Source organism: Protopterus annectens, chromosome 4.part0 (assembly GCF_019279795.1).
Source record: "Protopterus annectens isolate FY-2018-M chromosome 4.part0, PAN1.0, whole genome shotgun sequence".
NCBI classification, from domain to species: Eukaryota; Metazoa; Chordata; order Ceratodontiformes; family Protopteridae; genus Protopterus; species Protopterus annectens.
Window position 1 is genome coordinate 1066366524 of NC_056733.1, and position 27171 is coordinate 1066393694.

Genomic DNA, 27171 nt, shown 5'->3' on the forward strand with positions numbered 1-27171 from the left:
GTGGGGGTTGCACTCAAAACACCCCTATGTATACTAATTCCATGGTCACACAACTGCCATGAAAAGGAAAACATCCTTATGGCAGAAAACGTATCCCCAGATAAGCCTACCGAAAAACATGCTAGTAAAAGTAGTAGATGACCATCAGTGAAACTCCACTCCAAGATCAACAAAATGACTTGTCAACAATTGTAGTTATGCACACTTATACATACAAACACATACATGCATAAATATATATATATATATATATATATATATGGGTCTACTTTACTTGCCCAAATGGCCACATCACTGACTTTCACTTCACCGAGACGAAAGGACCAACAAACCAGAAAACCGACATCCAGAATACCGACTTTCCATTACAGGTAAGTAACCACTTGGCCATCCCAAAAATAAATAAATAAACCGAACAAAATTAAACTCAACACCTCCCTAACTAAATATATCAACTCCAAGATAGCACTACCACGGCGATAAGGGGCAAAGTTTAGTAGGTTGGTCAATCGGTTACTTACCTCGAGTGGAAAGTCGGTGTTCTGGATGTTGGTTGTTCGGGTAATTAGACCCATATGTATATATATATATATATATATATATATATATATATATATATATATATATATATATATATATATATATATATATATATATATATATATATATATATATATACATACACACACACACACACACACATACATACATACATACACCACACACACACGCACACATACATATATATATATATATATATATATATATATATATGTATATATATATATATATATATATATATATATATATATATATATATATATATATATATATATATATATATATATATATATATATATATATATATATATAATATGTGTATTACGTGTGTGTGTGGTGTATGTATGTATGTATGACCGCTTCATCCATAAGAGACTATTTTCAAGGAGAACACTCAACCGCACACAAAACCAGAGGTCAGGCTCGAACCTTGGCCCATAAGGAACCCCTCAGCCACTGTGCTATCAAAAGTCAAAACTCATCTTTCTTTCCACTCTAACACCTATAGTTTCTGGATATTTTCTAATTATTAAAATTATCTGTAATTTTTAGGTACAATAGTTTTATCTCTTATCTATGCATTTTCTTTGTTTTCACGTGAATGTTTTGAGTTATTGAGCACTGTAAAGTCAGATGTATCAGGTGGGGCTGCAAAACTCCTTAGCTAAATCAAGTTCATAAAATAAGTTACATTACTTGCCTTTTTAATCCACTTATTTAAATAAAGTGACAATAACGGCAGCTAAACTATTTTAAAGCTGTAACTTGCATTACTGTGCACCTAAAACACCATGGGTTCTGGGACCTAGTGGTTCCCAAGCTCTCATTTAAAAAAAAAAAATTCTTCCAGCAAACTAAACAGACCTCTAGCTAAATCCTCAAACAGGTATTATACACTGTCTTGGAAGGCATGTTAAGGTTCAAAGTCAGTTTAATATTCTGCAGACCTATTTAGGACTTTAGTTTGCTTTTTCCACTGGTTTAGTGACTGCTCCTGCTATATAGCTTGAATGTGGAAGAGAGTTTACTGTTAACCATAAACAGAGTCCAGCTAACAGCAGTCTGGCTGAGTCTCTTCCTGTTTTACCCAGCATATAAATGACAATGCCTCTCCTCGTGGTTTGCCTTTTAACACTGGATTTTACTTTTTTATGGTTTTCGTGAATGGGTGTATCTTCGTTGAAGGTTGTGCATCAGAGCTGGCAACTCGGTACGTAAAAATCAACTGCTAATCATTAGCGGACTGGAGTTCCACTGTGGCGACCCCTAACCGGGAAAAGCCGAAAGTCACAACATGGTTTTCACTGACTAGACAGGGTGCATTCTGACCTGATCCATCCTCTCAAATACTTCCTGCTGTCACATACAAAATGTTGACGTGACCTGTTAGTGGAAACCAAAGTGTATTTTGAGCTATTGTCATCTTAAGGAGAAGACTCATGCAATCTTATATCACATACAATGTTCACAGGTTAGGTGCCTATTTCTCTCCTCTGTAATACTAAGTGTGCCTACATTTGCAAGCTAATGCTGAAACTGGCATCAAAACACTAACCATGCAAAGGTCAACAACATTGAGACATCAGCAAGCACAACAGCAAATGCAAGCGCAACACCCTTGAATTGCAGTCGCTACAACAGCAAGAAACAAAAGCAGAAAAGTACCAGCAAACATCACTTCTCATCAATTATGTATCAAGACCTACATTAATGTATTGTGGACCTCAGCACCCGCCCCCCCACACACACTCATCAATGTGGGGGTTGCCCTCCCAACACCCCTATGTATACTAACTCCATGGTCACACAACTGCCATGAAAAGGAAAACACCCTTATGGCAGAAAACGTATCCCCAGATAAGCCTACCAAAACACATGCTAGTAAAAGTAGCAGATGACCATCAGTGAAACTCCACTCCAAGATCAACAAAATGACTTGTCAACGATTGTAATTATGCACACTTATACATACAAACACACACATACATATATATATATATATATATATATATATATATATATATATATATATATATATATATATATATATATGGGTCTACTTTACTTACCCGAATGGCCACATCACTGACTTTCACTTCACCGAGACGAAAGGACCAAAAAACCAGAAAACCGACGTCCAGAATACCGACTTTCCATTCGAGGTAAGTAACTGCTTGGCCATCCCAAAAATAAATAAATAAACCAAACAAAATTAAACTCCATACCCCCCTAACTAAATATATCAACTCCAAGATAGCACTACCATGGCGGTAAGGGGCAAAGTTTAGTAGGATGGCAAAGCAGTTACTTACCTCAAGTGGAAAGTCGGTGTTCTGGACCTTGCCTGTTCGGGTAATTAGACCCATATAGATATATATATATATATATATATATATATATATATATATATATATATACATACATACGTACATACAAACATACACCACACACACACACACACACACACATATATATATATATATATAAAATATATGTGTATGTATTACGTGTGTGTGTGTGTGTGTGTGTGTGTGTGTGTGTGTGTGTGTGTGTGTGTGTGTGTGTGTGTGTGTGTGTGTGTATGTATGACCGCTTCATCCATAACAGACTATTTTCAAGGAGAACACTCAACCTCACACAAAACCAGAGGTCAGGCTCGAACTTTTGGCCCATAAAGAACCACTCAGCCACTGTGCTATCAAAAGTCAAAACTCATGTTTCTTTCCACTCTAACACCTATCGTTTCTGGACATTTTCTAATTATTAAAATTATCTGTAGTTTTTTTTTCATTAGATACAATAGTTTTATCTCTTATCTATGCATTTTCTTTGTTTTCACGTGAATGTTTTGAGTTATTGAGCACTGTAAAGTCAGATGTATTGGGTGGGGCTGCAAAACTCCTTAGCTAAATCAAGTTCATAAAATAAGTTACATTACTTGCCTTTTTAATCCACTTATTTAAATAAAATGACAATGGTGGTGCTGCGGTAGCGTTGTCGCCTCACAGTTAGACGTTGCACGTTCGATTCTCAGTTAGAGTGTCTTCTGTGTGTCGACATGCGTGAATGGGCGTTCCTTCATTGAAGGTTGTGCATTAGGCCCGGCAAGCCAGCACATAAAAATCTACTGCCAATCATTAGCGGACCGGAGTTCCGCTGTGGCGACCCCTAACCGGGAAAAGCCGAAAGACATTTAAATAAAATGACAATAACAGCAGCTAAACTATTTTAAAGCTGTAACTTGCATTACTGTGCACCTAAAACACCATGGTTTCTGAGACCTAGTGGTTCCCTTTCATTTAAAAAAAAAATTCTTCCATTAAACTATACAGACCTCTAGCTAAATCCTCAAACAGGTCTTATGCACTGTCTTGGAAGGCATGTTAAGGTTAAAAGTCAGTTTAATATTCTGCAGACTTATTTAGGACTTCAGTTTGCTTTTTCCACTGGTTTAGTGACTGCTCCTGCTATATAGTGACTGCTCCTGCTATATAGCTTGAATGTGGAAGAGAGTTTGCTGTTAATCATAAACAGAGTCCAGCTAACAGCATTCTAGCTGAGTCTCTTCCTGTTTTACCCAGCATATAAATGACAATGCCTCTCCTCGTGGTTTGCCTTTTAACACTGGATTTTACTTTTTAATGGTTTTCACTGACTAGACAGGATGTATTCTGACCTGATCCATCCTCTCAAATACTTCCTGCTGTCACATACAAAATGTTGACGTGACCTGTTAGTGGAAACCAAAGTGTATTTTGAGCTATTGTCATCTTAAGGAGAAGACTCATGCAATCTTATATCACATACAATGTTCACAGGTTAGGTGCCTATTTCTCTCCTCTGTAACACTAAGTGTGCCTACATTTGCAAGCTAATGCTGAAACTGGTAGGGAGCATAGAATTAACAGATTGCTTTTAGTTAAAATTTGTTTTTTTTTTTTGTCACTTCCTATACAGATTTTGTTGCAGTTAGAAATATTATTCTTAAAAATTGACATATCCTGATATCAGATGTTAAATTGTCTCCCTCCATTACTTTTAAGAATGTCTAGACTTTTGCCTCATATATTTGGTCTGTTCCTCATATAATTTGTGGTTTTCTGGCAAAATTATTGATTACTGAAGTCACAGAACAATGACAATCATTTGCGTTTCAGACTTCATATCCTTCAGAAAATCCATGGTAATGCAGCACTTGTTATTCTATCAACTAAGTTTATAAGAGCAATTTCTGATATCTGTCCTAGATTTTTGGGCCTTTCTCACCAATTATTTTAGCTCTGTTCAAAAATCTTGCACTAAGAGGTTGAGAGGTATATCCGCAGATCCAGTTTTTCATACAGAAGGTCTTTAAATTTCGGGAAACTTTTGTCCACAAAGAAACAGTTTCTCTTTGTTTAGGAACTTTTGTCTGCACAAGGTGCAGTGTACGAAAGATGGTACACAGTAATAGTTCATTGGTTATTAATAAGAAATGTTGAAAGGTAGCCTCTTATTTGTCCTATAATATTGTGTATGTGGTATATGCTATATTTTGCTCATATTTTGATCCAAAATGGCACAGTGGACGGGGAAGGTCAGCATGCAAAAATATTTTTGGATATTAAAAGCAATAATCTGCCAGAGTTACGTCACGGAGGAATAAAGTCCTGACTATGATTAAGGTGGCCCAGGTCCAGCCAGTGGCTCAGGTGTCTGATGGCCCTGACAGTGACAAAAGGTATGGTCATGCTGGAGTGAAGGTGCACACTTGGACGCACTCTGCAGTCAGTTACTGGAAGAAAATGCATATGCATGGGGGGTTCATTAGGGAGGCATGCAGTGACCATATCACTGCAGGGAGAAGATGATATACCAACACATCCACTACATTTTCATCCCTCAGATGCGAATGACAGCACTCAAGTGGCTTGGTGTTTAGGTCCATGCTTTTTAGCATCAATATGACACTGCCCCAGGAATCCTCAGTCTCACCTGCCCTGAGAAGGGATCAAAGTTAGTCCAGGGGATGGTAGTCAGGTTTCATAGACCCAGTGTATGAAGAGAGGTCCCCGATAGTCACTGATAGTGGGGAACGTAAAAAAATAATACACTAGGGAGTTGATTATCCAAACTAATTAGGACCTAGGGTAGTTCGGATAATCAAACTATTTGGATAATCAAACATGCATTAAACTGGATAAAAAACTGCACAAATCTTGTTTTCTGCATGCTTTTCAACCGTTCAGTGATTCAATGGGACAATAAAGAAGAGTGGAATGCAAGCTCAAAAAACATGCACAAGTGAATACTTAGAACATTTACATATGGAATGCAAGCTCAAAAACCATGCACAAGTGAATACTTAGAACATCTGCATATTCTGACTTTATGATTTTTTCTAGAAAAAATTTTGGAAGGCTGCATTCGGATAATTTCCATTTCGGATAATTGACGTTCAGATAATCGACTGTCTAGTGTAATTCACTTAGCTCCCTGGCTTCTCATTGCCTAAAATCACCAATAAGGTAGCTTTAATTCTTTTACAATTTATGTATTATTTGCCCACAGACTGCCTATAAGGGGAGATAAAATGTGGTTTCTAGATAAATTATTAAGCATTGCTTATATTTAAATAGAATATTCCTTTTTTCCAGTCATACTTAACAGTGAATTAGGTTGGCAACACTGAGATTTGTTGAATTATTAGTTTTGAATGACTTCTATTTGATAATTGTGTAACTTATGCTTTGGTTGTCTTTTCCAATCAATATAGAATTAAACCCTGGACCCTTGACCCAATGGCTTCAGTTAAATCAAACCCATTCCCGGTACTGTGTCTGTACTCACTTGTAGTGCATGTAATTGTACACTTGAATGTAGTCAACTGCTCTGTAAGACAGTTGAAACATGGTTTCTAATACAGGCACCTAAGGTAGTTACTGGTTCATAGCAAGGCTTAAACCCAATAAGCCATCATCTTTGGCTTCAGAAGAAATACACCTGGAAATGTGATTGATATGTCTTATTCTTTGTTTTTGTGAATTGCTTCTGTGATTGGCCCATGCACTCGTGAGGGTGATCTTGGATTTACTGGTAGTTACATCATAGCTAGGATGGGTTGAAAGGGTGGCTGCCCCAGGTGCAAGCTCTTAGAGGTTTACCTTAACAATCCCGAGTGCAAGTTAGACGAAAATAGGAATGTCGGCTAACAGTTGGATGATTCCATTTTGTCTAACCTGCATAAGTGCAATTGTTCCGTTTCGCAAATGCCACAGTGCATTTGCACACCTGTATTCAGTTTCATGAGCACAGATCGTGGTAAGGTGGAGATCAGGAAATTACCCTTTTCCCCACTGTAGTGCGATCTTGGAGTTGGAATATATTATTTGCAGGGGGTGTGGGGTGCAGGGGGGCTTGCCCCCCCCCTGCAAAAACAGTTATTTTTGTTTTGAGCAGTACATATGTACTGCTTCAAGGTGTAATATTAGATGGTGTGTGAAATGCAGGAATATAGGCACTATGTCGAATAATGTTGTTTTCTCGAACCGGCATCATATTCAACATAGTGACTGTGTTCCTGTTTTCATTTTCGGAGATATGATCCGTGATAATGACCAGATTTTATTCCGGTTTTCAAGATTTCAATAGTAAACTGCTCTCAGATGGTGTGATCAGCATTGTAGATGAAATTCCAATCATTCACTGTAAGTTAGCAGCAGCATCTGATCATTTTTACTGGGCAGCTGCCCAGCTGGGCATGAGTGCAGTATCATTATTCATTCCCTGAAGCCTTTTTTTCTGTCCTTATCACTGGTTGCAGGGTGGTGGCCGCTAATTGCAGAATTCCCCAAATTCCCCATGGTACCAACTGACTTAACTATGACCCTGTCACCAACATACTAGGGAGGTGTAGAAAGCACTAAGCTCCCCATAAAATATTTCACCTTATTGTTTTTTGTCAAAACACATTTCATTCAGTTTTGTTTAATGAAAACTACTTAGATCAAATACCAAATGTACAGCATCCTCACCAAAAATGTAAGCCCTTTATGTAAGTATAAATACATAACTTCTAAGTAAGTGAAAATGAAACATCGTTTGTTAATGTTTCACAGTTGGAAGCACATTTGCCTCAGGTGGTAGAGTTTGTGGGTTCCAGTCTTACTTGGCATGAGATTCAGGCTTACTGACAGCTGAGTTTGCTGTTTTAGAATGTGTCCTTTTGCCCATTTTGGTTGCCATAGTATCCAGGCTAAAAGCCATCTATCCATCCACAACCTCTTTGTCCCATTTTTGCACATGGGTTTGGAGTGTCAACAGTGGCAATCATCTAGATTACATCGCTGGGTAGCTAGCCCTTCCGTGGATTGTCCAGGCTGAAACAACTGATCTCAAAGTACAACAGCTGATCTGATTATATTTAGTTTATCAACCAAGGAAAGTCATACATATAAACTGTACCAAATTAGATAATGCTGACTCATACCATCAGAATTATGTCCCTGTCCCCTTCCCATGTGTGTGTGTGGGGGGGGGTTGGTTCCCGTGCTCCTCTTAATAAATAAAACTAGCCGAGGTCACACAACGTGACAGAAGGGAGACACCAAAGGACTAGGTGTAGCATTCTATGTCCTGCCACATTCTGTTGTTGGCCCTCTTTCTGTCATTACATGTAACTGACTCTAGTGATTAAACCTCAAGGTAGTCATCAAAAAGAAGTGACACTTCTGTTGTGTTATAAATAATACTCCGTTTGAATATAAGCACATAATGGAAACTCTGAAGCACCTCAATAAAACACGCAAATGTAATAAAACAGCATATTTCAGGAATTAAATGTATAAAAGAAAAAGGCATGATCTGAAGATTCCAATAACAGAGGGCAGCAGTCGTGGCTCACAGGGCAGGGGTGTGTCTGGGAAATGCTTGCTTCACCGAGGCAGTGGCAGGTACGGAGAATACCTTTCTAAGAGGCAGTTAGTTCAAAAACATAAAAAATCCAAGTGTTTTTGAAACAAAAAATAAGCTAATTTTAGTGACAAAATATGTTGGCTAGATAGGATCTGTAACTTGTACAGTACATATGGAGGTGAGTTGCTTGGGTGGGGTGAGCAAACTTTACCTGTTATAAAGCTTTCAGCATGCCACTATATTTTCTCTGGTTAACTGAAAACACTGACATTACTAGTTGAGTGTTAAAAGTGCTGCAGTCAGTCAGTATGGATGATGTACTATTCATTTCTACTCTTAAGGAGACAGCAGGATGAAAGGAGCACTGTGAGTTACCAGTACCAGTACTACTGAAAGATGATCCAGCAAACGAAAGGTGACAAAATGAAAGCTGCCAAAACAAAGTGTATTTTCCAGGTGGGTTGTAACCTTTTTCTACCTCATCAAGTAATTTTATGATAAAAGTAAGTACTATCTTAGAATGAGGAAAACCAAGTGAATGAGGTGGGACACTGATGATGAACACAGAAACAAGCATGTCTGATTTATGCTGCTATATAAAAATATATTCTTAGATAAGAAATTAATGTTTTATTATATATTTATACATATGTGAAAAGATTCACATATAAATATGTAGGAGCTGTTGTGTTCTTTACTAATTGGTTTCCAATTGTTTTATAAACTCTCCCAAGCTACCTGTGCAACAAAACAATGTGCTATATGGTGTGAATTACAGAAAGGCTTATCCATGTCTCATCTCCAACCACAACTTCTTTTTCCCATTTTTGCACATGGGGTTTGGGTGTCACTTCAACAGTGACAAAAATCTAGAGCCAAGGTTTACACCACCTGGTGGCTAGCATTGTCACAGCAGTTCTTCCACACCACACTCACACCTATGGCCAATTTAGAGTGTCCAAGCCTCCAACTGCATGTCTTTGAAATGTGGGGACGGAATCCACACAAGCACAGGGAGGACAGGCAGACTCCACAGAGCAGGCATCCCAGCTGAGAATCAAAGCAGGAAACCTCTTGCTGTGAGACAGCAATGGTATCCACTGTGCCTCCATATACATCCATGTCTCATCTTAGGCTCTCAAAAGCTTCAGCCAAGTGATTTTCCCTATCAGAAGTGGGTAAATCCTGTAATAACCCATAGTTTGGGGTGTCAGCACTAGTACATTATAGGTCCATATGTAATTTAAGCTGAAAATGTGCATTATTATTATGAATAATAATAATAATATTTACAAAAGCTACAGCCAGGTTGTAGGTCATAGTATGGAATGCTAAGGGAAACGATTACAGTCAATGAAGCAGTAGGATTCATGTAATGCATGGTATGATACAAAACACGCACTGGCTCCATGTAATGCATGGTATGATACAAAACATGCACTGGCCCCATGTAATGCATGGTATGATACAAAACACGCACTGGCCACATGTAATGCATGGTATGATACAAAACATGCACTGGCCCCATGTAATGCATGATATGATACAAAATACACACTGGCCCCATGTAATGCATGGTATGATACAAAATACACACTGGCCCCATGTAATGCATGGTATGATACAAAATACACACTGGCCCCATGTAATGCATAGTATGATGCAAAACATGCACTGGCCCCATATAATGCATTGTATGATACAAAACACACACTGGCCCCATGTAATGCATGGTATGATACAAAATACGCACTGGCCTCATGTAATACATGGTATGATACAAAACACGCACTGGCCCCATGTAATGCATGGTATGATACAAAACACGCACTGGCTCCATGTAATGCATGGTATGATACAAAACACGCACTGGCTCCATGTAATGCATGGTATGATACAAAACACGCACTGCCCCATGTAATGCATGGTATGATACAAAACACACACTGGCCCCATGTAATGCATGGTATGATACAAAACATGCACTGGCCCCATGTAATGCATGGTATGATACAAAACACGCACTGGCCCCATGTAATGCATGGTATGATACAAAACACGCACTGCCCCATGTAATGCATGGTATGATACAAAACACACACTGGCCCCATGTAATGCATGGTATGATACAAAACATGCACTGGAACCCATGTAATGCATGGTATGATACAAAACACGCACTGGCCCCATGTAATGCATGGTATAATACAAAATACGCACTGGCCCCTTACTTATTTATGCTGCTGATGAAAGATATACATGCAATCATCACCGTTTTATTTTCAATCAGCAGAAAGTTTTAGTCCAAAGAGAAATATGTTGCATACCCTGGCCTAGATACTGCTGGAGTCTTTTATGCAATTCATTTCCATACGTGTGCCCCAGATGCCAGGAATTGTAGTGGGATTTAGGAGGCAGAGGCTTTCAGATCCTGAGCATGCAAGGATTAACCAGAAATAGTGACAACTGCTTTGAGGATTTGTCTAACTGAACAACATGAATCAGCAGCGCCTGGCATCTGCTGTGAATAACCTGATGTCTGAGCATTCTAGCAGCATGTGAAGTCGAGCCCTTAAAAAGAAACTAGTACCAATGACTATGACATAACAATAGTGAAGAGCATGCAAAGAGGAAAAAAGAGGCAACAGCACTTACAAGGACTGTCCTAGAACTAACAACTAAGCTACAAATCTAGATAAAATTAAGTCACCGTTTTATTGATTTTTCTCTAATCGATACAGTATTTTTTTTCTGTGTTCTTAACAAGTGTGTATACATAATTTAGAAATCAAATGACTATAGTTCTTTATTTGCCTTACAGAGACTTTTGGCCACAAAGTTAGAGTTTGAGGAGACAATATTTCCCTAATAATTCTTAGGGTTTGTGAGGGCCATCCCATACTTAACAGACTTGTGAAACAGGTGAAAAAGATATGAAAGACATGGACCCCATAAATTTTTTTTTTTAATTTTCTGCCAGCAGATATGTCAGCTGCATATGTGGATACGTGATGCAGCTCCATACAATTTAAGATGGCTGAAAAATATCTTCTCCCTTGCACTGCCGCTTGGTAGTCCAGAATTCCCACTTGAGATCTATGTCTTATGGCACTGGGTAACAGTTCATATATGAGAAGGCATATCAAGCAAGAACAGGCCGTATTCATGTTAATTCAACTAGTCTGTGAATCTGAAAACGAGAAGGAGGATTTACTTAACGGTACAGGATTTCTTACATTTGTTATTACAGAGGGAAACCCATTGTATCTGTGGAAGCTGCAGCTGAGAAAGCTTTATTTACATCTGTTGTGAGAGATGAAAGACAAATTTTGAAACATTCAGACTTACCATTTATCACCTCACCTAGACATCGTATGCATAAAAGTCATCCCCTACTCACCTGAAGGAATATTTTCAAAATAAGTGAAGTCCTAAAAAAGTAAGAAAGAGCTTTGATTGCAATGAAGTCCTGGTAGTCTATCCAGACTTTCCCAGTATAGAAGACTAACACTGAAGACTTCGGATAGTGAAGTATTGTATTTTTATATATTAATACTATACAAGTATAATGTATTTAAGTACCAAGTTTTCAAAATCTAAGCCATTCTAAACCAAATTTTTCTGTACTAAAAGTATAGCTATACAAGGATTCTGTAGTGTAACAAAGTACCACCAAGGATTAATATTCCTGTTACATAACTTCCTTTGACTGCTGGAAGATGCCACTAGACTGTGTAGGTATTTTACAGACTTTGATTTACATGGCTTATGATAGCAATTGTTTCTGGAACCTGTTTAGTCCAATTTGATCTTGTCCATGTTGCTGTTTGTAAACAGTCTAGTTTACACATTAATATTAAAAGAGTCTAGATTTCTGCTTGAGAAAACAACATATACATTCCCTCTCGGCCATCACCACCTATTATGACAGCATCCATATTCCCCAAATCTTCCCCAAAGGGGTGCACAATGATACAGGTGAGCATCCAGTTCCCTCCTCTCCAGCTAAGCCTCAAGAGCTCCAAAGCTGCTACTCAACCTGGGTCTTTATCAGCACCAACAGATACCTCACCGCTGCCACACTGGCACAGCTTGGTTATGTATAGTGCAATAGACGCACAACTACAAATAACTTGACACAGTGAAACAACCAGACCTTAGAACTTAGTAGTTCAATAATTTGTTCTGCACATTTGAGTTTGAATATTTCTCATCTTTTAGGAATTGTTTGCTTCCACTAATATTAAAAGAAAATTCTTATACTCGTTATGGGTCCAGGAAGGTAACATTATCCTACATGTCCTGGCCTTGTGTTCAACACTCCATCTCTTTGCAAAGACACATAAAGTAGCAGTAAGAAATAGTAATATTTTATTAGTCCATTTCCAGTTTACATCAAATATGAGTACGCTACTTAGTGAATGCTATAGCACTTACCATCATGCTTTATAGTTTAGCGATAACTTCATGTGCGGTCTCACGAATAAAAGTTAGGAAAAACACAAAGATGATTAGTTTTAAACATGACCGATGATATTAAGGAGGAGCTGAGATATTTTTGAAGGAGTAGAATGATTTACTTATGTTAGAGTGACAATGTAGGAATATAAGTGGAGCTTGTAAATGAAATGGTTCATGCTGTTTATTCTGGTCTGCATCCATTTCAATACAGGGCTTGGAAAAAAGTAAAAGAACAGCTGTTTCTTTGCAACTTAGCAAATCTGAATATAACTTTATTGTATATGAAATTTGTCTGCAATATTATATGCAATATTCATTGCTGTTTATAATGCAGTGACACAATTTAATATTAGCTGTAATACTGTAACATATCACTGCCGTTTGTACTGCAATTCTGAATGGTATTCATTACATTTAAATATGTATATGAAACTGACACTTCTTAGTTCTAAATGACTTGATGGATTATTTCTTAAGGGTATGATAAGGAACCTTCATCAAAATGCAATCGTATTTTACCATACCTCACAGGTTTCATTTCCAAAGTGTCATTTAATGAGCAAAGCGACTGCTCCGCTGATACACACTAATAAAGTGTTAATGCAAATTTCAGCAAGTTTCTGTGCACGTAGTAACATCAAATGTAAAAAGTAGTTCTTTCTATCTGGATGCAAAAAACATGAAAAATGCAACATGTTATTAAATGAATGTAATAATAAGTGTTTAGGTACTGGCTTTTGGACATCCTGTCTGCATGAAGGTTTAGTGAGCCACTCTGATGGAGATCTAAATAAATAAATTAAGCAGTAAATAAATCACTTCAGTTGTATATTCCTAACTTTAATTTTTCCTGCTACTATAAACTGTTGTTTGTCTATAGAAGTACTGCTTTAAAACAGGGTGTTTTTAATTTCACAAGGCAATGCAACTGTGTTTCCTACAACTCTCCAGTTTTATCTTAACATTTTAAAACAAATCCCTTATCATGATAAGTCTTCCCCTTACTGTCATCCTATAAAGAAAGCTCCATCTCTCATTTCAGTGATAAAAAGTTGAAAGGTGTGCACATGATAATTAGTTTGCTACTTGAGTAGGTGGTGTTATTGTTAGGAGAACTACAATTTAATGAACAGTTCAATGCAGTAACTGTAGGAAGAAAACTGGCTTTGCTTTTTCAAGTACACATTTCATCTGGACTTAACTTCTTTTAGAAATGTGTTTAAAATGTGAAACTCTTTTTGAAAATAAAGCTCTATTTTAAAGACCACTATATCTGAGATTCTGTATTACAGTGTGACACAACTCCCTTGAGTTCACAGCCACTTGGCTTTCGGCCTGCTTCCTAGCAACAACTCTACAAGTGCATTTTTGTCAAATGTCTGTGTAAACCTTTTAATGTCTTAGCATCATATCAAAGCATTTTGCTTTGAGAAAAATGATTTTCTTCATGTTGACAAGACATATTGGGATTTTCCAGTTATAGATAGATAGACAGACAGACAGAGGCAACTCTATTAGAAACTTTTCATCCATTTACTGTAGCTCCCACTGCAGCTGTCCCATATGAGGCTGTCTCACCAATACATTTGTTTCTCACTTGAGGGCAAATATCAAATTCTTTGGGATGCCAGACAAGCTTGCAATTTGGCAGCTAGCTTAGACTGTGGCACTTTACAGAATATTCATGAAATAAACAAAGTGATGCAGAAAATTAAAATGCAAACAGTATCTCTAAACTTGAATTACCTAGGAAAATGTGTTTTTATTGTTTATTCATGTATCACTTGGAAATCTGCCAGAAACAGGGATTGAGGGTAGGCATTTCACTGTGTTGATAAGAAAGCAATTGTTACCTACCTGCATGAAGTCAAAAATAATTTAAAGTTAGTGTAGTACACCACCAGGAGAAACTCTTTCTTACAAGATAAATTTGACAATGAAACATTCTTGTGACACTGTGTCAGAGCTCTTTTTGGATAATATAGGTAAACATATGCACCCTTTACCTTTTATTAATAACTGTTCATTGGTGGCTTCTATTAAGTCCATTAAAGTTGTTCCAGAGAAGATACTATAGCTAGAGATGAGCAGCACAAAATAACTTATCCACACTGAGAAAATGGCACTTAGATAAAAATACAGGGGGGATCAGAGTTGTAGCTAGGTCAAATGCTGTCCCCAGCATGACTGTCAGAGTGTAAGAGCTGCTGATCATAGCTGATCAATAACTCCTTACAAATTGACAGTTGTGCAGCTGCAATTGTAATTGTTGTTACTTGCACCTAGAGCTTCCATCTGAGGGATGATATCAGTGTTTCTACTGAGGTGATGTCACCAGTGCATATTATGAAATGATGGAACCAGTGCTTCCAACAGAGTGATGTCATCAGTGTTTCCATCAAAGTGATGTAACAGCTGCTTATGAGTCACTGCAATAGCTTATCTGTGAAATGATGCAATTAGTGCTTCCACCAAAGTGACATGGCATAAAACTAGTAAGAGGATGCTCTGTTGAAGTAGGGCATTACCATGGACTCAAACATTATCCAAAACAGCATGCCATACCTGGTTAGACAGATTTCACACTGGTTACTTGGGAGGAAGCAAAGAGCTGAGCTGTTGAGTCATTCCTCTAAATATCCAAGGGTGTTCTGCAGGGATCAGTGTTTATCCCCCTTCTAATCCTATTTCCTTAGAAATGTTAAGTGTTGGTTGTCAAAGTGAGTTAATGACTGCAAGTTTGGTCATTTTGTACACCACAGATAAAGATATGGATATCCTGTACTGTTATGTCAAAGAGAACATTGAATGGGCAATAAAACTGTGGCTTATAATTTAATAACTGCAGCATTACGCTCTTGGGTAATAAACAAATGCTTAAACTGATGTCCCTTAGGCATCAGGAGCAGGTTCTTCTTCAAGTTCAAACATAATTCGGCCTTGGAATCCTTAACTTTAAATTAAAAGCGATAATCATAATGAATAATGTGAAATGATTACTAGGTATCTTTTTAATAACCTTCGGTTTTAGAGATACTATCTTGTGCAACTTGAATAAAACCTAAATATGGGCTATGCCTATATTCAGTGCCATTTTTCGTAAGGTTTAATTTTTCGAAACTGTCCAAAGGAAATTTACAAAAAGAATGACATCACTAAAGGATGAGGGCTACCATGCACATTTGCTGGCGAATAAATGCTTACAGCATTAACTAAAGGTTACTATGGAAACTGTGCTATGCATTTAATATTATGGACAGCAAAAAATCCTAAGATCCTTGGTCTGTATTCAACTATACACTATTCAAATCATTTAGGCATGATACTATAAAACACGTATCAATGACATAACTAAAAGAAACAGATTGACAACATAGTCAGTCCCTTCACTTTGAAATAAGTTTCTATCCAATATGACAGGTATAAATTATCTACTTTAGCTCAAAAAGAGTGCCAATTGGTGGGTTTGTGACATAAATTTGCATTCAATATCAAGAAGTCTTGTGTACAGTGGTATCTAGAACACAAGAACTTATGAGGATGCAAAATAACATCATCATGCTGACAAACACGATTCCAAATGTAAACGGACCTTGAAAGAAACCAGTGTTGACTCACAAACAGCACATTTCTGACTCAGTCACCAATATGCTAATGGGTCTATCCTGTGCATTTCTTTGTTGTTATATCAAACATGCCGCAGTCATCATATGATAAGAGGTTTGTGGATCTGTTGTGCACCTGTAGTCTGAATGTAATGCATCATGGCTGATTTTGAGGTGGCAGCCTAATTGTTTGCCTGTGCAAACTTCCCTGATGGTAATCTGCATTGCTGGACATTTCATTTTGGGAAAACATTGTGATGTTGCATTCAGAAACACAGACTGAGGCTGCACATCTTTAGTTCTCTGACTTTGAGAGGATGACAAGTAGATGTTTTCCCTGGCATTCTTACTTCCAGATGACATTCCATGTTGATTCAGTGTCAAACATACAAAACATTCAGTTGAGTCCACAAATCTCTTTGAGTGGTTTGAGGATTGGCATATGACCCTGTGGTGTAGGATGTGGGAGTTTAAAAAACATCAGCTGCCCCCTACTCTACCATCATGCATTCTGCTTCTTTCAGGATATGACCTTGTCAGTCCCCCTCCAGAAAAGTGTGAAAGGTTGACACCACAAAATGAGACCTTTACACGAGAGAGAGAGAGAGGGTGTCTGTCTGCCTGAATCACCCTCGATTATTAAACATGAGGAGGATCTCATTTATGTTTAGGGAGAGCATCATCAAAGGTCATTCCCCCCAGATGCAAATATCCGCAAATTAAACATGACACCATGAAACAGACTGTAGTGGACAGGGAGAAATGTTTGTTTACAGAATGTCTGCATGCAGTGGCCACTCATCTCAGACAGTAGTGGTGGTGTATTGTTTTGGGGTTTCAGTCATTCTGACCATTGGAGTGAATGTACCTACTACACTGGAATGCTTTGGGGCTTGCTGTATGGACATTTTAGCGGTGGCAAAATTCTGGACTGTTGGATAGCTTCAGTAATATGACACTGCTTGTGTTAGCAGCTTATCATAGATGGAGTAAATCTTGCTGACAGCCTTTTGGTCACTTATGATGTGGAATGCAGTGGTGTTAAACTTTCTGAATGAAGTTTTCTGCTATTTTCTGATCATCATAACCTCTGGTCATACTCATCAGCACATCTCATGGTGGTCGCTGTGCTGCATTGTGCTTTCATTGGCTTTTTAGGTAGTGTTTTGACATTATTTTTTTTAATAATACATCGGTGACATGTCAGGGGAATTGCATTGACAATGTTGAAGTACATCTTCTCAGTGTTAGTACCTGAGATTATTTATTATGTCAACCACTTACATTTGGCCACTACATATTCATTTACCCTCACGTTGATCAGTGGCAGGTTAAACAGGCCAGCTTGCATTTCCTCTATCTTCTTACATTGAGTTAAACTTATCTTATACTCCTAAACAAGAATATACATGAAAACAATCTACCGCAGCTGGGTACAGCATGCCGTCTGTGAAAATGTTGCATTAAAAGGTAAATACAAAAGGCAGTTCACTGAAAGGAAATTAATTTCTGTTTTTAGGTCGAATTCCTTTTCACTGACTGTTTTATTGCAGTCTGCAGTAATTTTTGCTACAGGATCCCAGAACAGAGGGGTAACAAACTGTTTCTGTTCCTCATTGCTGTGCAGTCTGAGAGGTGTTGATACGTGTGTGAGCATGAAAGTGTGAATGTGTGTGCATGCATGTGCATGAGTTTGTGCATGTGTGTGTGTGTGTGTGTGTGTGTGTGTGTGTGTGTGTGTGTGTATGTGCATGTGTGTGTGCATGTGTGGATGTATGTGCATGTGTGCGTGCGCATGTGTGTGTGTGCGCGCGCGCGCGCATGCATGTGTATGCATGTGTGTGTGTGTGTGTGTGTGTGTGTGTGTGTGTCTACTAAATTAAATCATAACACACAAATATCAATGTCAATAATATTGACAGCAAAAGGTCAACAACGCAAACATTGACATATGACTGCACATGCGTGAGATGTACCCTCGCAGCTTGCAAACTAAACAAAAAACTGGAAACATAGCTGCATCCTCCACACCCCCTGCTAATTATATATACTAATTCTGAGACTGCACAATCCCTAAGGAAGGGAAAATGTTTCCCCTACACTGGGGATTGTCGATATTACACACTTGTTGACCATCTGTTTTCCTCAATCAAAATGTGTCGACAAAACAGATGTCAACATTAGGGAGTTTTGATCATCATATCCATTCCCATTAACACACACACACGCACACACGCACACACACACACACACACACACACACACACACACATATACATATATATAGAAGGGGCAAGGGGAATGTAGTCCGCCATGTTGGGGGTGCTCCCCCCCGTAAAATTTCTTTTTTTGTCTTCTTTGCTTGTTTTTAACCATATGTGAAGTTGATTAATTTTTTTTTTATTCTTTGTGTGTCAGTTGTGTGCTATACACAAAAAGTACTACACACACACACACACACACACACACACACACACACACACACACACACACATACAGATAGATAAACAGATAGATATATGCACACACATCTATACCTACATACTGTATAAACTATATATTTTAAACCATTATATAAAGCTTCTAACAGCAAATTAGATAGATTTCATTGTCTAAAGCCTAAACGTTTAAGTGCACCTGTTTAGAATTTCAGCTAATGCATTTTACATATCAATAAATAATATGTCACTGCTTACTGTGACGCACACATGTATGTTGTCTACGTTTTTGTGATGGATTTAACAGTTTGTTTCAATTTCCCTGTTGAGTACCTGTTGTGCAATACTGTGTTCACTTATTCATTGTTAAGCATTATGCTCCACCCACACTCCCAAAATGCAATTTGTCTAATAAAAACTATTTCAGTTTCATAAAAGTGCATAAATAAATATTATACTTATCTTTACATCCTAGTCTGTATTTATGTCTTTAAAATGTTTTAAATCAATAACAGTAGAGATTTACAGTTTTAGCATAATTTCTCCTCACCTTATGTTAAGTATGATACACACCATTTTATCCTCTTCCTGCAGTATAGGTTATTCCTCGCTTCTATTTGCAAACCCTTCATAACTGTTGGATATTCGCTGTCACTATCATAGCAATAATTGTTGGATATTCACTGTCACTATAATAGCAATAATTGTTGGATATTCACTGTCATTGTCATAGTAACAATTGCTGGATATTCGCTGCCACTATCATAGTAATAATTGTTGGATATTTGCTGCCACTTTCATAGTAAAATTGTTGGATACTCACTGTCACTCTCATAGTAATAATTCTTGGATATTCACTGTCACTGTCATAGTAATAACTGTTGGATATTCATTGTGACTTTCAGAGTAATAATTGTTGGATATTCACTGTCACTGTCATAGTAATAACTGTTGGATATTCATTGTGACTTTCAGAGTAATAATTGTTGGATATTCACTGTCACTCTCATAGTAATAATTGTTGAATATTCACTATCACTCTCATAGTAATAATTGTTGGATATTCAGTGTCACTCTCATAGTAATAATTGTTGGATTGTCACTGTCACTCTCATGGTAATTGTCAGATAGTCACTATCATAGTAATAATTGTTGTATATTCACTGTCACTATCATAGTAATAATTGTCAGATATTCACTGTCACTTTCATAGTAATAATTGTTGGATATTCACTGTCACTCTCATAGTAATAATTATTGGATATTCTTTGTCACTATCATAGTAATAATTGTTGGATATTCATTGTCACTATTATAGTAATAATTGTTGGATATTTGAATATTCACTGTCACTATCATAGTAATACTTGTCGGATATTCACTTTCGCTGTCATAGTAATAATTGCTGGATATTTACTGTCACTATCATAGTAATAATTGTTGGATAGTCACTGTCACTTTCATAGTAATAATCTTTGGATATTCACTGTCACTATTATAGTAATAATTGTTGGATATTCACTGTCACTGTCATAGTAATAATTGTTGGATAGTCACTGTCACTATCATAGTAAAAATGGTTGGATATTCACTGTCACTCTCACAGTAATAATTGTCAAATAGTCACTGTCACTCTCGTAGTAATAATTGGATATTCACTGTCGCTCTCATATTAATAATTGTTGGATATTCACTGTCACTCTCATAGTAATAATTGTTGGATATTTTCTGTCACTATCATAGTAATAATTGTTGGATATTTACTGTCACTATCATAATAATAATTGTTGGATAGTCACTTTCACTATCATAGTAATTGTTGAATATTCACTGTCACTTTCATAGTAATAATTGTTGGATATTCACTGTCACTCTCATAATAATAATTGTTGGATATTCACTGTCATTGTCATAGTAATAATTGGATATTTACTGTCATTGTCATAGTAATAATTGTTAGATAGTCACTGTCACTATTATAGTAATAATTGTTGGATATTCATTGTCACTATCATAGTAATAATTGTTGGATATTCACTGTCACTTTCACAGTAATAATTGTTGGATATTCACTGTCACTATTATAGTAATAATTGTTGGATATTCACTGTCACTTTCATAGTAATAATTGTTGGATAGTCACTGTCACTTTCATAGTAATAATTGTTGGATATTCACTGTCACTATTACAGTAATAATTGTTAGATATTCACTGTCACTGTCATAGCAATAATTGTTGGATATTCACTGTCACTGTTATAGTAACAATTGTTGGATATACACTGTCACTATTATAGTAATAATTGTTGGATATTCACTGTCACTGTCATAGTAATAATTGTTGGATAGTCACTGTCACTCTCATAGTAATAATTGGATATTCACTGTCACTCTCATATTAATAATTGTTGGATATTCACTGTCACTCTCATAGTAATAATTGTCGGATAGTCACTGTCACTCTCGTAGTAATAAATGTTGGATAGTCACTGTCACTATCATAGTAATAATTGTTGGATATTCACTGTCACTCTCATAATAATAATTGTTGGATATTCACTGTTACTATTATAGCAATAATTGTTGGATATTCACTGTCACTTTTATAGTAATGTTGTTGTTGTTGTGTCTTTCGGCTTTTCCCGGTTAGGGGTCGCCACAGCAGAACTCCGGTCCGCTAATGATTGGCAGTAGATTTTTACGTGCCGAGTTGCCAGCCCTGACGCACAACTTTCAATGAAGGTACGCCCATTCACGCATGTCTCCACACAGAAGACGCTCTAGCTGAGAATCGAACAGGACAACATCTTACTGTGAGGCGACAACGCTACCGCAGCACCACCACCGCACTTAATTGTTGGATATTCACTGTCATTCTCATAATAATAATTGCTGGATATTCACTGTCACTATTATAGCAATAATTGTTGGATATTCACTGTCACGTTTATAGTAATAATTGTTGGATATTCACTGTCACTGTCACAGTAATAATTGTTGGATATTCACTGTCACGTTTATAGTAATAATTGTTGGATATTCACTGTCACTGTCACAGTAATAATTGTTGGATATTCACTGTCACGTTTATAGTAATAATTGTTGGATATTCACTGTCACTGTCACAGTAATAATTGTTGGATAGCCACTGTCATTATTATAGTATCATGCTCCTGCCCCATCACTACATTGATGTTACAACCAATGATCAAAGTAACAAAAAGCCACAAGACAGACAGATGAACATTATAATTGTAATGGTGTATATTTCTACATTGCTTTAAACTTTCCTAAGGCACGTGATGCTCATTACAAAAATATGTGTTCAGATAAAAATAAGGCAGTGGTATATTATTTAGGAGTTGATAAGATAGCTTGTAACACGTCAGTACTGTTGTTATATTTTATAAGGTTACACAATTCTCTTTGTAGGAAATGAGATGATGTACATCACAGAATACAGCTTATTCAACTATTCATAAAGAAGGAGTGTATTCATTTTTATAGCATGAATTTCCAGAAACTGCAATGGTAAATACAAGTTTGCTTTCTAAACTGTATTCATTCACCACACTGCCATGAACAGAAAGAAAAAAAAAGCATTCTTCATAAACAAAGTGATGTAAAAAGGGAACATAGCAAATTAACAAAATATATAGTTCTGGAGTAAAACTGATGTAAAATAAAAGAACATTGGTGAAATACTGAATTTTATTATAAACTAGGCAATCCATATTCCAGAATTTGACTGCTATTTTGTGTCTCAATGGACCTAAAAATGGGCATAGAAATTCTGATCCATGACTTCCCAAAAGTGTGATTTAATGGTATTGCAATTACCACTGTCCAACAGTCTGGCTGAAATAAGCAAAAGAAAATGACAGCTAAAAATCTCCCTATTTTATAATCACAGTAAAGCACTTGATAATGATCATTATGGTAGATTTCTGGTTCTTCTCATGCGATTGCTGCACTTGGCTTTTCATCCTACTGCAAACCAGTATCTGTCTAGTGCAGAAAGCTATTTATGGCACTCCAGAGCTTAAAGACAAAAAATGTTAACAAGAAGCAGTATGGTGTTACATAGTGCTCACTCACACACACACACACACACACACACACACACACACACACACACACACACACACACACACACACACACACAGTCTCTTCTGCTTGCATACACACACACGCACGCACACGTGGACATATGCATACACACACACACACAGTCTCTTCTGCTTGCATACACACACATGCACGCACACGAGGACATATGCATACACACACACACACACACACACACACACACACACACACACACACACACACACATATGCGCACATACGCATATATATACATACATATATGGACACACACACACACATGCACACTACACTACATTATACCGTTCATTGCAGGGTTAACACATCTGATTCATTTACATTTTAATCAACTAGTGTGCAAAGTTATAAATCTGAGCTGACTTTTCATTCTCGCAAACATGCTTCACTTCAGGTGGGGGGTGCTTCCTTACCTTGCCCACGAGCTTGCCTTTCCGGCTCATGCAGAGGTAATAGTCTGTCTCCTTCCCTTTGATCCGTACTTGGCTGCCAAACGTGTCTGTTTCCACTATGAGCTGGGCTTGTAAATTTAGGAGAGAGAGGTATTAGATGGATGCTGGAGTGCAAGTTTTATGTTCATTCTTTGACTGTGACATTTTTATGGGGTGCCAATCATGAGAAAAGAGTGGAATAACAGAGCTGGTAGGATGACAGCACAATGAGCTCATGTATAACTGAGCATCCCTTTCAGATACTTCACAAATTAACACATTACAGAAGATATGAGTACTGCCAGAAGGGGAATCTTTTTCCTCTGAAGCATTCTGGCGTTCTCTTCTTTACACAAAGTTTTAACCATGAAGGTCACAAGTCAGCAATTTAGTAGCTATAAAGTTAAAACTTATTAGTTTATTGAATTGAACTTTTCTGTTTGGTCACAGGTTATTGTAAGATGTGCAATAAGTCAGCATCCTTATAAATAATCATATGTAAAATAATTTTCAAATCAGTAAACCATTTATAACACATAGATATATGAAGTGTGTGTGAGCAGATCTTTGTGACCTGTGTATGTAGTGATATTCATACATTTACAAAGTAACAGATAAACAAAAAGTAATTTGCTGCATCACAGAAATCATTATCTAGTCCTGACTTATAACTAAGCTCTCAGCTGTCCTTGATTTTGCAGAACATCCCCGATTTTGACTCACATTTTTGTTGTGCCCCTCATAAATATTTTGCTTTTTTCTGGTAAATCACTGAGGATTGCAATCATTTAGTAAAGTTTCATAATTATTTTTTAGAAAATGCATGTTGATGAAAACATGTTTATCCAATTAACTTTGCAAGAGAAATGTAATATTTAAAAATATTCCCTGATTTTGGGCCTTTGCCCCCTTCCCCCATTATTTTTGGCTTTGTCCCGAATTTTTGACAAAGAAGTTGAGAGCTACGAGAGGCTTTACTGGACACAATTGTTTTGCATGTAGACACAACACCAAGTCTTTTTTTTTAAAATGAACTATGAATTGCAGAAATAAAAGCAAACAGCAATACCTGCAACACATCACAACTCTATCATACCCCATGCAATTGTTTTCATTAACCTGGCACTAAAAGTCTCGTAAAATATTACTGGAGATATATAAAAACTTCCATCAGGGATGTAGAACAAATATGTAAATCAAAACAAAAGACAAAAAATACCGTACTTCTCAAAATGTTAACATTAAATCTAGGACAAATGTACAATATATAGGAACTAAAAGGAGATAAAGACAGATAACAGTGCAAAAGCAAAACAATACAGGAAAAGCAATCCAAAAATGAAACCTCATACTAAAGAAAATATAGCCACCTCATTCAAAAAAGTAAATAAAACATTGTGGAGATACTTTAAGCAACAAAGAAAGACCAAATGATGGATAGTAAAGCTTTAAAATGGTTGTGATTTGACAAAAGAGGAGGATGAAGGAACAAAAATATTATATGAATACTCTGCTTGGTATTTACAGGGAAGAGCGATGACTTATGATATCCATTGAGGAGTAAGGCAGATAAGGGACTGGCAGAGCTCTGAACTTTAAAGATGAATAAGCAATGGGATCTTCTGGGATTCTCAGAAGCAGCATAGAAACTTGTAATCCCACTAGTAACCTTTTTAACAATTACAGCACGAAGATACAGTTCCTGAAGACAGGAAAAGGCAGATCTGATTCCCCTTCACTAGTCTGGGAGCAGGACAAAAGCTGAAAGATATCAGTTTATCAGTCCAGTTTCAGTCTTGGGGGAAAATCACAGGATTACTATAAAAGAGAGAGAATGTTGGAATATATGGAAGCCCTTAGGGTGTTAAATCTAGGGCACCACAGATTCACAGTGAGAGGGTCTTGCCCAAGAAAAAGAAAATCCCAAAAGATTTATTTGAATGTATAAGCATAATGACCGATTAACAAGGTAGCACAAATAATATATCTTATAGTTTTCAAAACAAATAACACGCTCACATCAGGTGCAAGAAAAGTGCATCTACTGAATAAAACACAATACTTCTATGTTACAGCACCCCCTGCAGGTTGTATGAGGAATGCAAAGACTCAATAATTTGAACCCATGACCTATCGTAAGGTAGAAAAAAAAGTCTATTGTGGTGATACCACACACACAGGGTACCAATAAAGAAAGCCTACAAAGGTTACAAAAAGAGGTCTATAACATAAACATAATGGCAGATGATGGCACTGAGAATACAGCAGGGTAAAATTCTGTAGCCAGTAATATAAGTTAATGGGGTAAGCCTGCAAATTTGACAAAAGGTCATAATTTCAGACTGGATATCATTGTAATCATGCCACTTGTAGTTAGAATCTGTTTAGTATTAATCTATGGCACAAGTCAAACAGGTATTGATGAAAGAAATACTTTTACTGAAGCACATAGCTCCCCCCACCACTATGCTATGTGCCCAAGTTGCACCCATTTCAGGGATCTCAAATGAACTAAATGTCAGAATGATGGGTCAGTTAAGCAACTTTTCTTCATCTGTTTTATTCAGAATGACGAAGAGGAGACAAATCAGCTTCTGTCTGGTCAAAACCGAATGGGCTCACTTCTGCTGTATAAATCAGACAGAACGATCCAGAATGTGTAATTGATACAGAAGAAATAAGCCTATCAATTAGACAGAGTGATCTGGAATATGTGATTGATACAGAAGAAATAAGCCTATCAATCAGATAGAGCGATCCAGAATGTGTGATTGATATAGAAGAAATAAACGTATCAAGCAAACAGAGCAATCTGGAATGTATGCGTGTGTGGGGGGGAGGGGGGTTAGAGATGCACTGAAGGGACTGATACAGAATTCCACTCAACTCTATGACTAAATGCCGAATGTAGAAACATGAACAAACAGTGAAATAAACATTAGTGCCCCACACCCTAAACCTTCTGTACATATATTACAGATCTGAAATGTTGCTACACCTCCCCAAAGTAAAAAAAAAACAAATCTATCCCTTCTTTCCTTTCATCCTTTATAACACAGTTAAGCCTTTTGGCATCTGGCCTATGTAATAATACTCCTTCCTGCTGTCTCAAAAAAATGGCTGAGAACTTAGGTTTAAATAAATCACTACTATGAAATTCTGAGTTCTCTACATTATTTGAGGGCTATATTACATATGGGCAGCACACTGTTCAGTGGTTAGTGTTGCTAGCTCACAACACTTTGTTCTCCAGTTCAATTCTAGGCTGAATTGTCTTCCCCACACACTCTCCAAGTCCTTATGCCTGCTGTTTTTTGTTTTCCAGTAGACTCATTTCTAATCATATGCCAAAGACATGCAGATGGGTGAACTTGATAGCTTCTAAACTAACCATGTGTGTCTGTCTTTCTGCCTGTGACCTGCAATGGACTGGTGTCCCTTCCAGGATTATTTCTCTACCTTACATCCATGGAGAAATAGATTAGGTTCTAACTCCCTTGCAACCCCAAATAGGAAGACATAGATGTCTAAAAATTAATGAAAGAATATCTAAACCTTTACAAACACTACCTCAAATCGTAATTTCAGTTTATGTACTTCTTGGGTTAAAATTTCTGGTTTAGTCATTCATTTCTCTTTTACAAATACAAGGATCCAA

The 27171-nt window shown here is 37.1% G+C and overlaps 1 protein-coding gene across 1 annotated transcript in view; it reads right to left on the minus strand.

The window, feature by feature from the left end:
* Nucleotides 1–27171, minus strand: part of FGF18 (fibroblast growth factor 18) — a 172458-nt gene that overhangs the window by 21160 nt on the left and 124127 nt on the right. The window contains exon 4 of the mRNA XM_044069001.1: nt 23496–23602. Coding sequence (XP_043924936.1) covers nt 23496–23602 — 107 coding nt within the window. The remainder of the gene's footprint in view (nt 1–23495; nt 23603–27171) is intronic.